Source organism: Trichomonas vaginalis, chromosome V (assembly GCF_026262505.1).
Source record: "Trichomonas vaginalis G3 chromosome V, whole genome shotgun sequence".
NCBI lineage: Eukaryota > Parabasalia > Trichomonadida > Trichomonadidae > Trichomonas > Trichomonas vaginalis.
The window spans coordinates 15,107,042-15,120,244 of NC_067207.1; the positions used below are offsets into that span (position 1 = coordinate 15,107,042).

General features: G+C 32.9%; 9 protein-coding genes across 9 annotated transcripts, besides 2 other annotated features; 6 read left to right on the plus strand and 3 right to left on the minus strand.

Moving 5' to 3' along the window:
• Window positions 1–153: part of a mobile genetic element that runs on past the window's edge.
• Window positions 124–153: a terminal%2Cinverted (terminal inverted repeat of MuDR-3_TvMULE3 transposon ID:TVAGG3_0339500).
• Window positions 154–422: 269 nt separating this feature from the next.
• TVAGG3_0339510 (uncharacterized protein) lies at window positions 423–1,155 on the minus strand (the record flags this gene model as incomplete). Its single annotated transcript, XM_001323550.2, has 1 exon — window positions 426–1,010. One exon carries the CDS (start codon window positions 1,008–1,010, stop codon window positions 426–428), a length of 585 nt encoding a protein of 194 aa, XP_001323585.1.
• A 234-nt stretch (window positions 1,156–1,389) lies between these two features.
• TVAGG3_0339520 (serine/threonine protein phosphatase type 1 catalytic subunit) lies at window positions 1,390–2,488 on the minus strand (the record flags this gene model as incomplete). The annotated part of the gene is made up of 1 exon (XM_001323551.2): window positions 1,483–2,466. The coding sequence occupies one exon, from the start codon at window positions 2,464–2,466 to the stop codon at window positions 1,483–1,485; it is 984 nt and encodes a 327-aa protein (XP_001323586.1).
• Window positions 2,489–2,752: 264 nt separating this feature from the next.
• TVAGG3_0339530 (cellular response to paclitaxel) lies at window positions 2,753–6,320 on the plus strand (the record flags this gene model as incomplete). Its single annotated transcript, XM_001323552.2, has 1 exon — window positions 3,307–6,320. A coding segment is annotated over one exon (3,014 nt), but the record flags the coding sequence as incomplete, so codon positions are not given.
• A 40-nt stretch (window positions 6,321–6,360) lies between these two features.
• On the plus strand, window positions 6,361–6,528 carry TVAGG3_0339540 (cellular response to paclitaxel; the record flags this gene model as incomplete). Its single annotated transcript, XM_001323553.1, has 1 exon — window positions 6,361–6,528. The coding sequence occupies one exon, from the start codon at window positions 6,361–6,363 to the stop codon at window positions 6,526–6,528; it is 168 nt and encodes a 55-aa protein (XP_001323588.1).
• Window positions 6,529–7,361: 833 nt separating this feature from the next.
• TVAGG3_0339550 (anterograde synaptic vesicle transport) lies at window positions 7,362–8,641 on the plus strand (the record flags this gene model as incomplete). Its single annotated transcript, XM_001323554.2, has 1 exon — window positions 7,362–8,534. The coding sequence occupies one exon, from the start codon at window positions 7,362–7,364 to the stop codon at window positions 8,532–8,534; it is 1,173 nt and encodes a 390-aa protein (XP_001323589.1).
• A 196-nt stretch (window positions 8,642–8,837) lies between these two features.
• On the minus strand, window positions 8,838–9,574 carry TVAGG3_0339560 (uncharacterized protein; the record flags this gene model as incomplete). Its single annotated transcript, XM_001323555.1, has 1 exon — window positions 8,923–9,276. The coding sequence occupies one exon, from the start codon at window positions 9,274–9,276 to the stop codon at window positions 8,923–8,925; it is 354 nt and encodes a 117-aa protein (XP_001323590.1).
• A 279-nt stretch (window positions 9,575–9,853) lies between these two features.
• TVAGG3_0339570 (cAMP-dependent protein kinase protein) lies at window positions 9,854–10,459 on the plus strand (the record flags this gene model as incomplete). Its single annotated transcript, XM_001323556.1, has 1 exon — window positions 9,854–10,459. The coding sequence occupies one exon, from the start codon at window positions 9,854–9,856 to the stop codon at window positions 10,457–10,459; it is 606 nt and encodes a 201-aa protein (XP_001323591.1).
• A 127-nt stretch (window positions 10,460–10,586) lies between these two features.
• TVAGG3_0339580 (cAMP-dependent protein kinase protein) lies at window positions 10,587–11,171 on the plus strand (the record flags this gene model as incomplete). Its single annotated transcript, XM_001323557.1, has 1 exon — window positions 10,587–11,171. One exon carries the CDS (start codon window positions 10,587–10,589, stop codon window positions 11,169–11,171), a length of 585 nt encoding a protein of 194 aa, XP_001323592.1.
• Window positions 11,172–11,353: 182 nt separating this feature from the next.
• TVAGG3_0339590 (BspA type Leucine rich repeat region (6 copies) family) lies at window positions 11,354–12,856 on the plus strand (the record flags this gene model as incomplete). The annotated part of the gene is made up of 1 exon (XM_001323558.2): window positions 11,354–12,553. The coding sequence occupies one exon, from the start codon at window positions 11,354–11,356 to the stop codon at window positions 12,551–12,553; it is 1,200 nt and encodes a 399-aa protein (XP_001323593.1).
• Between the last annotated feature and the right edge of the window lie 347 nt (window positions 12,857–13,203).

The following is a 13,203-nucleotide window of genomic DNA, read 5'->3' on the forward strand; positions in this document are numbered from 1 at the left end:
GCTTATATTCCTTAAATTCTTTATGAAACTCGCAACAGTTCCATAAAAAATTTTAAATTCTAAACTGTCGAAATTACCGATCGGTAATCACACCCGTGAAGGGTGTGTCACTTTTTACAGGTGTGTCACTTTTAGCTAAAATTACCCCTACTCTTTGCGAAATTTCAAAAATCTTTTGATGCTTTGAAGACAAATTTCTCAAGAATAAAACTAAAAATCTAGGAGATTGATAATCAAAACTTCTTTCAATGATTTTAGAGAAAATATTAAATCTCTTTAAAAAAACCTGTTACATTGAAGGCCATTTCATAAAAAATTCATAATTCCAGATTCGCACAAACGATTTTGGGGCTAATATATCTTTCTTTATGGAATATAAAAATTAACGTAAAAATAATTTAAGTGTAATCAGTAAATAAAAAGGTTTATGATGACTCCCAGAGAAGTTCAGCTAACTTTTCGTTATCCCACTTATTCTGTTCAGCTTTGTTCTTCTCTGCTAAAGCCCATCTATCGCGTACTTTCTTTTCTTCTGCTTCCCTATTCTTCTTAGCAGATTCACGAGCTGGTCTGAGCATGGCTTCCTTCTTTCTTAATTCTTTCATTTGTTTAACTTTTTCTTTAGCTCTTTCCTTATCTGCCTTTATACGTTTCTTCTTATCAGCCATTTCTTGCTTCTTAAGTTCGGCAGCTTCCTTCTTAAGGGCTGCTGTTCTAGCCTTTTGTTCAGAACGCATTTTTTCGATTTTCTGTTTTTCAGCTTGCTTCTGAGCTGCTTGTTCTTCCTTTAAGCTCTGCTCAATAGAAGCAAATAACTTTTTACGTTCAGCACGCTCAGCTTTCTGTGCCTGGCTACGTGCCTTTCTTTCATCTGCAATACGTTTTTTACGTGCTTTTACGTTAGCCATTCTCCTTTGTTTCTCTGCCTTCTCGTCATCCTTGGCCTTCTTTTCACGCCTAAGACGCATTAATTTTTCCAAAGGTGTTTCGTTCTTACTGGGTTTAGGCATAATGATTATAACGTATTTAGAAATTGAGAGGGAAACGGTTTATTCTCTTCTAAACGAAGAATTAGACGATGTAAAATGAATCTACATGACATCCATATTCAGAATGTTAAAATAATAGAGCGTAATTTTTTTGTTTTGAATTTCCCGCCAATCTTGAAATTGCGAGTTTCAGCCATTACACTTACATCCGATAGAAAATGGAGCTACTATTACACGATGACTAATCAATATGACTTGACAAAAGTGAATTTTTTGGATAAATTTTATTGAATTTTTTTGAGCTAATCAGTTTCATCTATTATAAGTCATGGGAATTTTAATAACACCTTGGAGTATCAAATAATCATATGAAAAACATCAATTTTTTTGAAGATACAAAGTCCTTTATTTATCTCTTTTTTTATGAAAGATAGAGAAATATAAAATATTATTATTCAGACAGTATATAGTCTATAAATGGTCTATAATAAGTCTATTCGTTAGTTGCAACAGTAAATTCTGATTCTTGCTCGCCAGTTGTTGCTCTTGGAGGTGTACCTGGACGAGGCTGTAAGTTGAAGTCAGATTCGTATTTCATTGGATTCAAAATCGTGAAAGAGCAGAATAATTGATCACTTACGCTGAGAATTGCTCCTTTGTTCATGTATTCATTGCAGTAGTTTGGTGCTGAGAATACAGTAACAATACTCTGTCTATCAGGGAATGGAAACTCATATCCTTCCATAATTGCCTGATGAGCACGACAAACGAGATCGAATCCGAATTTTGTAAGGAAATCTTCAACTTGCTGTGCACCAAAGCAGTATGATGTACCACGTTCATTGTCTTCCCAATCATCAACATCCATATTAGGATCTGACCAGAGAAGATCGCAAAGAAGTCCTTCTTCGGGGACTTCTATTGGCCTTTCGATGTTTTTAATCTCATCGAGACTGTTTAATGATGGTGAAAGGCCTCCATGAACGCAAAAGATTTTTTCTTCGATGATTGCTGCGATAGGGAGTCTGTTAAATACATCACAGAACAATCTCCAGATGTCGGTCGAATAGTTTTGAATGCATTCATCATAAAAACCGTATAAACGATTAATATAAGAACATTCATGATTGCCGCGAAGCATGTAAAATGTGTTAGGATACTTGATTTTATAACAGAATAGCAAACAAACGTTTTCTATACTGTTTTGACCACGATCAACGTAGTCACCTAAGAAAAGATAATTTGAGTTTGGTGGATATCCAGTGCTATCAAAAACTCTTAGTAAATCTTGATACTGCCCATGAATGTCACCTACAATAGTGAGTGGAGCTTTAAGCTCTAGCAAACAAGGTTGTTCCATAAAAATATCGGAAACGTTCTTGCAAAGGAATTGGATTTCGGTTTCTGTAAGACCTGCAATATGACCCATGGGCTGATTCTTAAGTGCTAAAAGCTTTTGTTCAATTTCATCAAGCATGGAATATAAAACTTGGTCCTTGAAATGTTGCTATTTTGAATACTTTACAAAAATCTAATAACTAATATTGTTTTTCTATATTTATATAAAATTTCGGAAATTTTGGTTAAAATTTTTAAAACGGAAATTTGATTTTAAAAGTGACATTTTTTGTGTTAAGTTGGTCAGTTAGAAAATATTAATGTAAAGAACATTTATAGCAAATTAACTTTTCCTCACAAAATTTTATGATCCCCTAAAATTTTATGATTGACATCGAAATTTGTTGACATGGCCCAGGGGAATTCTCAATTTTAAATGACGCCTAGTATAGAGTTTCTTGTCCTATTTATTGCCTATGGCAGCAATTATTTACTTATTGGTGCTACACGTCAATAAATTGATTTTCCGAGTTGAGTTTAATGGCAATGCAAGATCCATTTCAAATAGGGGATGTTCTTCGCATTATGATGCATCCAATGCACTGTATCACAGATGTTTCTAAATACAGAATCAAATTGCTTCGTTAAACATTTATGAGATTTGTGAATTTGACTTTTAATTTGCCTGATAACATGTTAACAATTTATTGAGACTTGAGTTATGTATCATTTTTATGTGTGTGCAGTATATTTAACATCCATAATTTCGATAAATTTGAAGAGAGAGAAATTTCATGCGCAAAACAATTTATTCAAAGAATAATATTGGTTAAGTTATATAATTCGATCTTCAATAGAACATAACTATGAATCTAAAATTGTTTCGAAAAAATTCAAAATGACGTTTATAATTTCATCAAGAGAGACAAAGTTTATAAACTTTATTTCATCTTTGTGAAAGAATTTGTCATTGTTTGTTATGGACATTCATTCGTATATTTCAGACGAACAATACACCCACGGAAATCACATAGTAACAGTAGTATCATGGAATACAACTAATGATTTAATTGCTACTGGACAAGATAACGGAGAAATCGTAATTTCAAAATTAATTGCAAACGAATTTCATCATGGCGTTATTTCAATATCAAAAATCTACACGATAGTTGAGCACAAAGCACCCATTACATCGTTATCGTGGAATCCCATCAATAATAAATTGGTTTCGGCAGATCATGGGGGCAAATTAGTTGTTTGGACTGAAATGGATTCAATATGGGTTCCATTACTTATTAATGATCTTTCTAGAGTACCAATCCTTACTGTTTTAAATTCACCGAATTCAGAATTAGTTTCTATATTATATGCAAACGGAAAAGTCGTATGTGGCAACATAAATGGAAGCCAGAAATGGAATTCCGAGTTAGATTTCCTTCCAAAAGCAATGTGTTGGTCATCCAATTCTAAAAGTGTTTATGTAGCAGACAATCGCAATAATATCTACATTCTTCGCGAATACGGCACTAAGGTCATTAAAATCGACATATCATCTCTCGGAATTGAAAAACATACCGATCAAATTACGAATCTTTTTTGGAATAAAAGGGATGGTGGCACAATCCTTGTAACGTTCCGCAGTGGTGTTGTTGCGATCTTCCGTGAAAAAGATGAAACATCACCTATTACTGTTATTACAGAAACACGAATTACTCACGCAGCATGGTCACGCGATGGCAGCCGATTTGTCATTGCTGGGAAGAACCAGACTACAAATAAAATATTCATACAGTTCTATACTTCATCAGGAAATGTAATAAGAACGATGGAATTAGAAGGAAACTACATTTCGAGCATTTGTTTCAGTCCTGACGATACAAAGCTTGCTGTTTGTATAGATACGAAACTAACAATCATACAGACTGTTCCTAGAGTTCCATGGGTATATTTCATGAACACATTAGTATATGCAGCTCCTTCATTACAAACAAATGAAAACAAAACGTCAAATGTTGTGTTTTTCAATTCAAAAACTGCTGAAAAACATATTAAACAGATTGACAAGTTAGTTGCCATTGCGAACTCCAAAACAAAATGTGCAATTCTCTCTGATTCCAATGGAGAAGCATCAATTATAATAACAGATGAATTTGGAATTCCTAAATACAGTACATTCATTTCTTTTACGCCTCAACACATTGCTTTGACAGAAGAAAAGTGTATTATATCATCAGCATACAAATTATGTATCTGGAATTTCGTCAACAACATTGCGAAGTTCCTTTCTTTTGATTACGACATTACTTCTGTTGGCGCAAGATTAAATACAGTTTTTGTGACTTTGACAAATTGCGCATTGATGTCAATTGATTTGGTTACGAATGAAGAGATCGGACATTTCACAACACCTAGGCAGATAGAAGCTATTGACGTTAGTTCTGATAGTACGATGATATCTTTGATTGATGTTTCTGGATTCCTTTATATTTTGGATTTGAATACAGGAACATCACAAGAAGTTTTTCGATCGGAAACATGGGGAAATAAATGGGCAATTGACAGTCCAACTCTATTTGCAAGCCTTGAGAAACAGAATATATATATTTACAAAGGTTTGCAGCCAATAGAAAGAATCCCAACAATGGCAAGTATCTGTGAATTTCATTCTCTTTCAATTCTTTCTGTTGATTTTGTCAAAATTTTCAAAAATTCATTGAATCCTGATGTTTCTTGTTTCAACAGATACGACACGAAACCTATCAATGATATTCATCTCTTGTTGAAGAGCTATACACCAAAGATTGCTCAAGAGATTACTGACTACATCGCTTCATTTGATTGTCCTTTTGCTTGGTATTTATACGCTGATTTTGCTCTTTCTATTGATGATCCGGGATTGGCTGAAAAATGCTTTGGATTCGCATTTAGCAATGATGGAGTTGTCATTACAAGATGGATGAGAACAGTTAAAGACAAAATTGCTAGAAGAGTATACGCGCTTTGGTTTTTAGGACATCAAAAAGAAGCTTTAGAATTAATTTCCCAAAACAATAGAGATGATTTGAAACAAAAAGTTTTGAATTTGGAGTCGGAATTATCGAATCCAAGCATTGATTACTCGGAAAGATATAGGTATATCAATGGAAAATGGAAAGATGCGTTGAAATACTACCAAAAGAATGACAATAAGTCAATGATTGTCCAATGTTTGGCTAATTCTGATGATGTTGTTGGTTTGCAAGATTTGATGGAGAAAAGTGAGAAAAATTCAGAAATTTTGAAAGAAATTGGTGAAAAATTTGTTTGTCTTGGATCAGCACAACAGGCAGCAAATGCATTCATGAAGTATGGATCTCCACAAATGGCAGCTAATGCTTATGCTCATTTCAACATGTGGAAAGAAGCCTTGAAAATTGCAAACAATTATAAAGAAGTTGAAAGAAAATTAATTGTTTCTAGATTCGCAGCACATCTCGCGGACGCAAATAAGAATTGTAGAGCAGCAAGAACACTTATACATTGTAAGATTTACCATGAAGCAGCAGCTCTTCTTGAAAGAGAAGGTGATTTGAGAATGAGAAGAGGAATTGAGTATTTGATGGCTAAAAAATTGTTTGTTTTTAGCGCATTCAATGCAATGAAATCATTGAAAGCCAGAGGAGAAAAGATATCTATTTATAAAGTATGGCATAAAGCAGAAGCTGTTCATTACTTACTTTTAGCTCATAGACTTTTGAACGAAGGAAAATACGAAGATGCTCTTTTCCCTGCTGCAAGAATTTTGTTTGCTTATCAAGATGTTGTTGTAAGAGAGACAAGTGCTGCTTTATTGGCTCTTGCTGGATATCACGCTGGGTATTTCCAGGAATGTTCTCTTGGATTTGGATTCCTTGAGCATTCTGAAAAAATATCACAAAGAAAACGTGAAAGAATCGAACAATTGGCTGTTAATTTGTTCATGAAGAAAACTCCAGATGACGAGAAAACAATTGAACCTGTTGCATGCCAAGGCTGCGGATGTTTGGTGAACCCAATGAGTCCTTTGTGTAGATGCGGAATTCCTCTTGTTGCAAGCGTTGTTACAGGAAAACCAGTCAAGAAAGATGACAAACTCTGGAAGTGCAAACATTGCAGACATTGCGCATTGATGAATGAAATGAAAGATATCAAATTCTGTCCTTTATGTCATTTTCAAATTTAATTTTATATTATTTTATTTTGTTTCGTTTTGTAAACATGTAATGTATTTCTATCATCAGATAGTTTTTATGATATAACATATAAAATCTGATATTTCTTTAAATGAAATTCTATTTGAAACAATATTTTCATAAACTAAGATTTTATTCTAAAGACATATGAATGAATGGTATAAATATCTCATACTTACACCTTCATTGCATATTGAAAACATGTTCTTATTATCTGGAAGAGATTTCATTCAAAATAGAGTACATTTAAGGTTTTTGTAGAGACTATATCAAAAATATATTAATTTCAACATTTAGAAACATTATCTTTAGATATACTACTTATATCTTGGAATTGGCGCGAAAATTATGAAATCTACATTATTAATCATAGTTTTTCGATTGTTAGTAGGTATTTTTAATTAAAGTGTACAACATGACAAATTTTTAAAATTATATGTACGGAATCTACTAATGACAAATATAGGAATTGGAAAAATGAATGATTTTGCAAAATTTGCTTTCTTATCGATCACTATATCCTATGTGTAATAAGTCGTTGCGGTTTCGTATGAAGTGCACCATTCGTGGTTTGGATTTTGGAGAGAAAATCTTATTTTTGAGTGAAGTGAATTCAATCTGAATTGGCCCAAATAGTCTATATGTGAAATTGGAAATAAAAATGATTTGTCAAATTGCACAGATTTGACAAAGGTTATTCAAACGAGCCGAAATAATAAATCCATTATCCTTGCCATAATATTATTCTTAATATTCCCATAAAATTCGAAATGTGATTTCATGTCAGAATACTGGCAGATTGACACTTTTATCTCTTCATAGTATGCTGAAAGCGATTTTTGTTGCGAACAACGAACCAATAGTTATTGTATCAAAATACCAAGTTCCACCAAAAACTAATGAGCTCACTGAAGAAGCATGCAAGTGCATCCGTTCCGGATTAAAGCCAAATGAGTTCAAGCCGATCGTATATACACCACCACATACATTTTTCTTAAGGCAGACAGGCGAAGTCTGGCTTGTTTGTGTTGTAGAAGGCGATGCTCAAGCCATGATGTACACAAGTATCCTTGAGAAACTTGAAGAAATTTTAAACCAGTATATCGAAAAACCACTTACAGATTTCGGAGTCAAAGATAACTTCGCTCTTATCTATAGATTGATTGACATGTTTATTGATTCAAGTTTCCCATTCGTTGATGACTACAATGGTTTAATGCAATTTATCCCTCCAAAGAACATGGAAAAGGGCACTTTGAATCCAATTGCACCATGGAGAGCTAACGGCCCAACCTACAAGAAGCAGCAAGTTCTCCTTGATACAACAGAATTCGTTGATTACATAGTCGGAATCAACGGAAAGGTCGATTTAGCACAAATTAGAGGCGAAATCATAATGCAGGCAGAACTCAATGGCAGCCCGCACCTTTCTCTTAACTGGAAGAACTCTCCGCTCTTCGATGATGTTGCATTCCATCGTGCCGTCGATTACCAAGCATATCTTTCATCAAAACGCATTGATCTAGTTCCGCCACAAGGACGCTGCACCCTCGTTACTTACAGAATGCAAACACAAGCCAAGCCACCACTCGATATCAAGGCTGTAGTCACTCCAACACGCGGAAAGCTCGATATTCGTTTTACAATCAATGTCGAAAAACAGACAAACGACGTTGCAATCAAATTCGATATACCAGGAGCAAGAGATTCCACATTACAAACAAAGACAGGCGAAATTGTCCTCGGATTTGAGAACTGCTTATGGAAAGTTGGCTGTATGAAACCAGGAAAGCCTGCAGAACTTACAGGAGCTGTTAATTGTTCCGAAGACTGCAGACAATGCGTTTTCATCGTTTCCTTCAACCAGCAGGGATTACTCAGCGGTTGCGAAATTACAGGAAGAACACTTGAAGGTGTTAATGACAACTCTTTATTTGTTGGTTCAAAGAATACTATCAAAGCAGGAAAATTCCAGATCCGCGCTGGTATGCAATAAATACTATATACTACAAATCAAATTGCTGTTATTCCAAATACATATATCTCTCATCTTTTTAGTTTCCAATAAATAAATTTATTTATTTTAAACAATTTTTCAAAAGAACCCTATTTTATCAATATTTCCAAACAAAACTCATGATTTCTCAATCAAATTCTATAAAAACATTACAAATTTTTTTATATGTAAACTCATTTTTCATGGCTTATGTCTCCATTACATATAATTCTAAGAATATCATGAAACTCTCATTTACGGAATTAAAGAAATGAGGTTTATAAAAAATACGTTTAAAGTTGGGATGAGTTTAACACAAATTAATTTTTTACAGATAAACAAGAAAGATCAACAAGGTAGAAGTAAATAGTATTAGCAGGTTTTGAAATTAATCAAGTAAATTTTCAAGAGCCTTTTCATGGCTTTGAATAAGTTGAGAAGAGGCATTTCTGTAAGAGTTAAAGAGTTCTGTAAGGAGATAATTTGAACTGTTGACTAATGTATTTAAACGATCTTGGCCTTCAATAATTTCTTTACCGTAAATAGGATCCAGTAATTCTCCACGTTCTATTTTCCCAAGGAAATCGTTTTCTTCGAGAGCAGCAATTAATCCATTTAATTCTGAAGCAACGTTTTCGTTTTCTTTCTTAGCATTCAATTTCTCTTCATCAAGAGAACTGGAAACGAACTGTTCATGCTGAATTATTGAATTAATCTTACTCCAAACTTCGCTTAATTCCATTATTGTCACTTTTTTGCTTTATTCGAAAATTTCATCTTTTCCTAGAAAGAAAGCAATTTCAGACTTAAGGAAACATAATATATCTTATATTGGAAGAACTTAATCCATAGAAAGCTCGTCTACTGTGATTTTCCTTCTTGATTAGGCAAAATTGTTCAAATTATGAGTAATATAAATGAGTTTACTGATTTTTAATAACTCATTAAGCACATATATATTTTCTCCTATCTACTGAAATGATTTAAATTGGCAATCAACTTTTTTATTGAATAAATTTTAATTGCCACCCATATTTAAACTAAAATTTAATTGTCTCTTGAATTTTTCATATCCAATGATGATTACAATATTATTTGAGCTTTTATAAAACACTTCACATGTCAAGAAAGTTTTTTTGACTACTAAATAAATGGAAATGAAGACGGGAACCTGTCTGGATGAGAAGGCGGAAATGATCTGGGAATCTAACTCAGGAGCATATGGGCAATGCTTCGTCCTTAAAATCGGAGATAAATTTTAAGTATTAAAAAAATATTTCAATTCATCAGGACAAAAGATTGAACAAGTCTTTGAAGAAATGGAAGGATTTAAAATCCCACTTGCACCAAAATTTTTCGATACTTCAGTTAAGCATCCAGGCGAACCTTTTGATTGGGTTTTAATGGACTACATTCCAGGCGTCACATTAGAGAGTTTATTAAGGAATCATAAGCGTATTAGACTCCTATACATCCTTGAAATAATTACAGCTCTTAACCTCCAACTGAAAAAGATGGGAGAGAAAGGAATCAAACATCGTGACTTGAAACCAGGCAATATCGTTATCGACGCAGACTTTGTACCTCATATTCTTGATTGGGATGATGTAACAACAGGAGTTTCAATGACACAAAGCCCTTACCACGGAACAATTCGTTTTGCAGCTCCAGAAATTTTTGAAATGAAAAAAGAATGCGCATCCGACATTTTCTCATTCGGAGGCATCATTTTCAACATGCTGACAGGCAAAGCTCCTTTCGATGATGTCTACAACAATCTCGATTACATATTTCATTTTATTCCTGAAGAATATGATGTAGAAGATGTTGATGAACAAGAAGAAGATGAATATGAACAAGAAGATGATGAAGATAAAGAAAAAAAAGTTAAAAAGATTAATAAGAAAAACAAAAAGAGGAGTTGATGATTACTTCAAAACAAAAGAGGAGCTTGATGATTTGATCGCTGAACATCCAAAAGCGAATCGCCTTGCATTGGATATATTTTATGCCTATGATGATGATATTAAGGCATCAATGCATTTGTATCTAATGGATTTAGCGGATCAACAAATAATTGAAAAAATCAGACAACAAATTGAAGAATACAAATCATTGGATGAAACTACACAAAAAATCTTATCCATGATAATCGATCTTGATAATTGTTATGGTGAGCTTATTAGATATAACATCGAACCAATATTGATCGAATTAATTAAAGATGGCGCTAGAGATGAGGATTTAATATATGATGAAGAGTTCCTTCAACATAAACATGATAAAGCTTTGGCAAATATCATTTTTTATTGCTGGAAACAAGAACCAACAGACAGATGGACTCCCATACAAATTCAAGAAGAAATCAAAAATATTGTCCAATATTTAACTGATACTGAAAAGAAAATGTACAAAGAGTACTGTGATAAAATTGAAGACCTTGAGCAAAAAGAATACGGAACATTTGAAATGATCAACAAAGCAAGAGATGAGGGATTTTATTATTGTGATTACACTCTTGGCGACATTATCTATTATTTGGATAATAGTTTTGACTTCGATCGGATCACCCCTGATAAGTTCAAAGATTTTATAAATACAAGAACGCCTTATCCAAGACCATGGAAGAATGAATAAAAATATTTTTATTTTTTTACATTTTTTATTATATGATGTGAATAAAGCACATATATCTCAGAATTTTAGGAACTCTAGTACTTGATGTTCTCGTTATATGGATGGCTTTATTGCATAATTTCTCTGTTGTTATGCAATTTTTTTGCCAAATTTGTCACTACTTGTTATGATATTCTGATTCAATGACTAGTTTTGAATATATTGTCATCAATTCAAATAATATTCAGATTGGAAACGGTGAAGTTAGTTGTATTTCCCAGGAGCTCAAAGGATCAATTACAATTCCTAACACAATTGAATCCAAGACAGTTACAGTTCTTGGGAAATATGCATTTGATGGATGTAACATCTCATCTATCATACTTCCCGATACTATTACTGCCATAAATGATTATTGTTTTCGAAATTGTAGGGTTGAGAACTTCTCAGCTCCAACTTCTCTGGTAAAATTGGGAAATTATGCTTTTAGTACTGCTTTTATTAGATCTGCCGATTTCTCTATGACAAAAATTGAAAAATTTGGTGGAGTTGTCCAATTTGCTGATTCATTATTAACAAATATTACATTTCCAGAAACTTTGACCGAAATACCTGTTTGGTTCTGTAAAAGGTGCGCTTTTTTGGAGAATCTTAAAATTACAAAAAATATTATTTCGATTGGAGCTTCTTCATTCATCGACTGCTATCGATTAAAATATATTACCTCTGAAAGTCCATTTTTCATCGTATTTGAAGGAGTTGTTTATAATCAAGATTTTTCAGTCATGCACATTTATCCATCCAATTGTTCAACAGAATTATTACCAACCGTAAGATCTATAAGCAGTATAAAGGCGTTTAGCGGCGCAGATCTTGAAATTTTCACTTTAAAAATTAAAATTAAAAATGTAGGGCCCTCGTTATTTAGAAGATGTCCAAACATTAAAAGAATTGATTTGAGATGCGGGAATTTTAAATCTTTGCCATCTGGTTCTTTTGCAAGTTGTCCATTATTAACTGAATTGTACCTCCCAGATTCCATTGAAAATATCAATTCAAGATCAATTACTGACTGTCCTCTATTGAATACTTTGTACCTTCCCATGAGTTTAAAGATTGTTGATCAGGAGGGCGTTGTTTATTCTAATATTACTGAAGTTTACTATTGCGGAATCACTGATGTTGAGGGAATTCTACTTGCATCGGTTAAGGTCCACGTTACCCCACAATATGCGTTGAGGAAATTCATGGGAAGAACCCCAGTTGATACAAATTATCAATGTGAATCGTCTATTTGTGAATTTGTATATCCAGATGTTTATAAATGCCAGAGTGTTGCTCAGTGTGGCTACTTGACATCTCAAATAAGTAAATCTTTCATATACGTTTTTATTTTGATGTAAAAATTATAATCAACATGTTAAAAACATTTTTATAACTAACAGGCATAATCTTACCGATAAACAAAACGCGTAACAAAATAGTTTGTCCATTTTGATGATAAGTCATTGAAATTTTAACTAACTGCGCAATTCCATATTCAGTCTTACTGTTAGTTATCATCTCAATGCATGTTATTCTTGCAAATAACATTTAAAGATTTCAGATGCGCAATTATCCATTAAGAATAAGAATAACCAATATAATTCCGTTCATAATTTTATTTACTTGATGGAAGACATCGATTTTTTATGCCCAATTTGAACTATTGCTGAGATTTTGAAAATAAATCTTTGAGCTTTTTGTAAATACTCAAAATTAATCGACATTTCGACCTATTTATTCCAGAAACTAGGAATTATGAGCTTTACTATTAATGAAAGCCAATACTTAAGAATTCTAATTACAGATTATCACAAATTCTGCGCATAATCTGCAATATTAATGTTTCTCATACGAATTATCGAAACCATTAGCAGATTTCGAGAATAAACAAGAAACAATTTACATCAAAATAATTTTTTTCTAGTCAAATCAGTCCATTTACCAGCAAAATAAATTTATTAATTATAACCGAAAACATTTAATAAGTCGGTTTGGAAAACAAAATTTT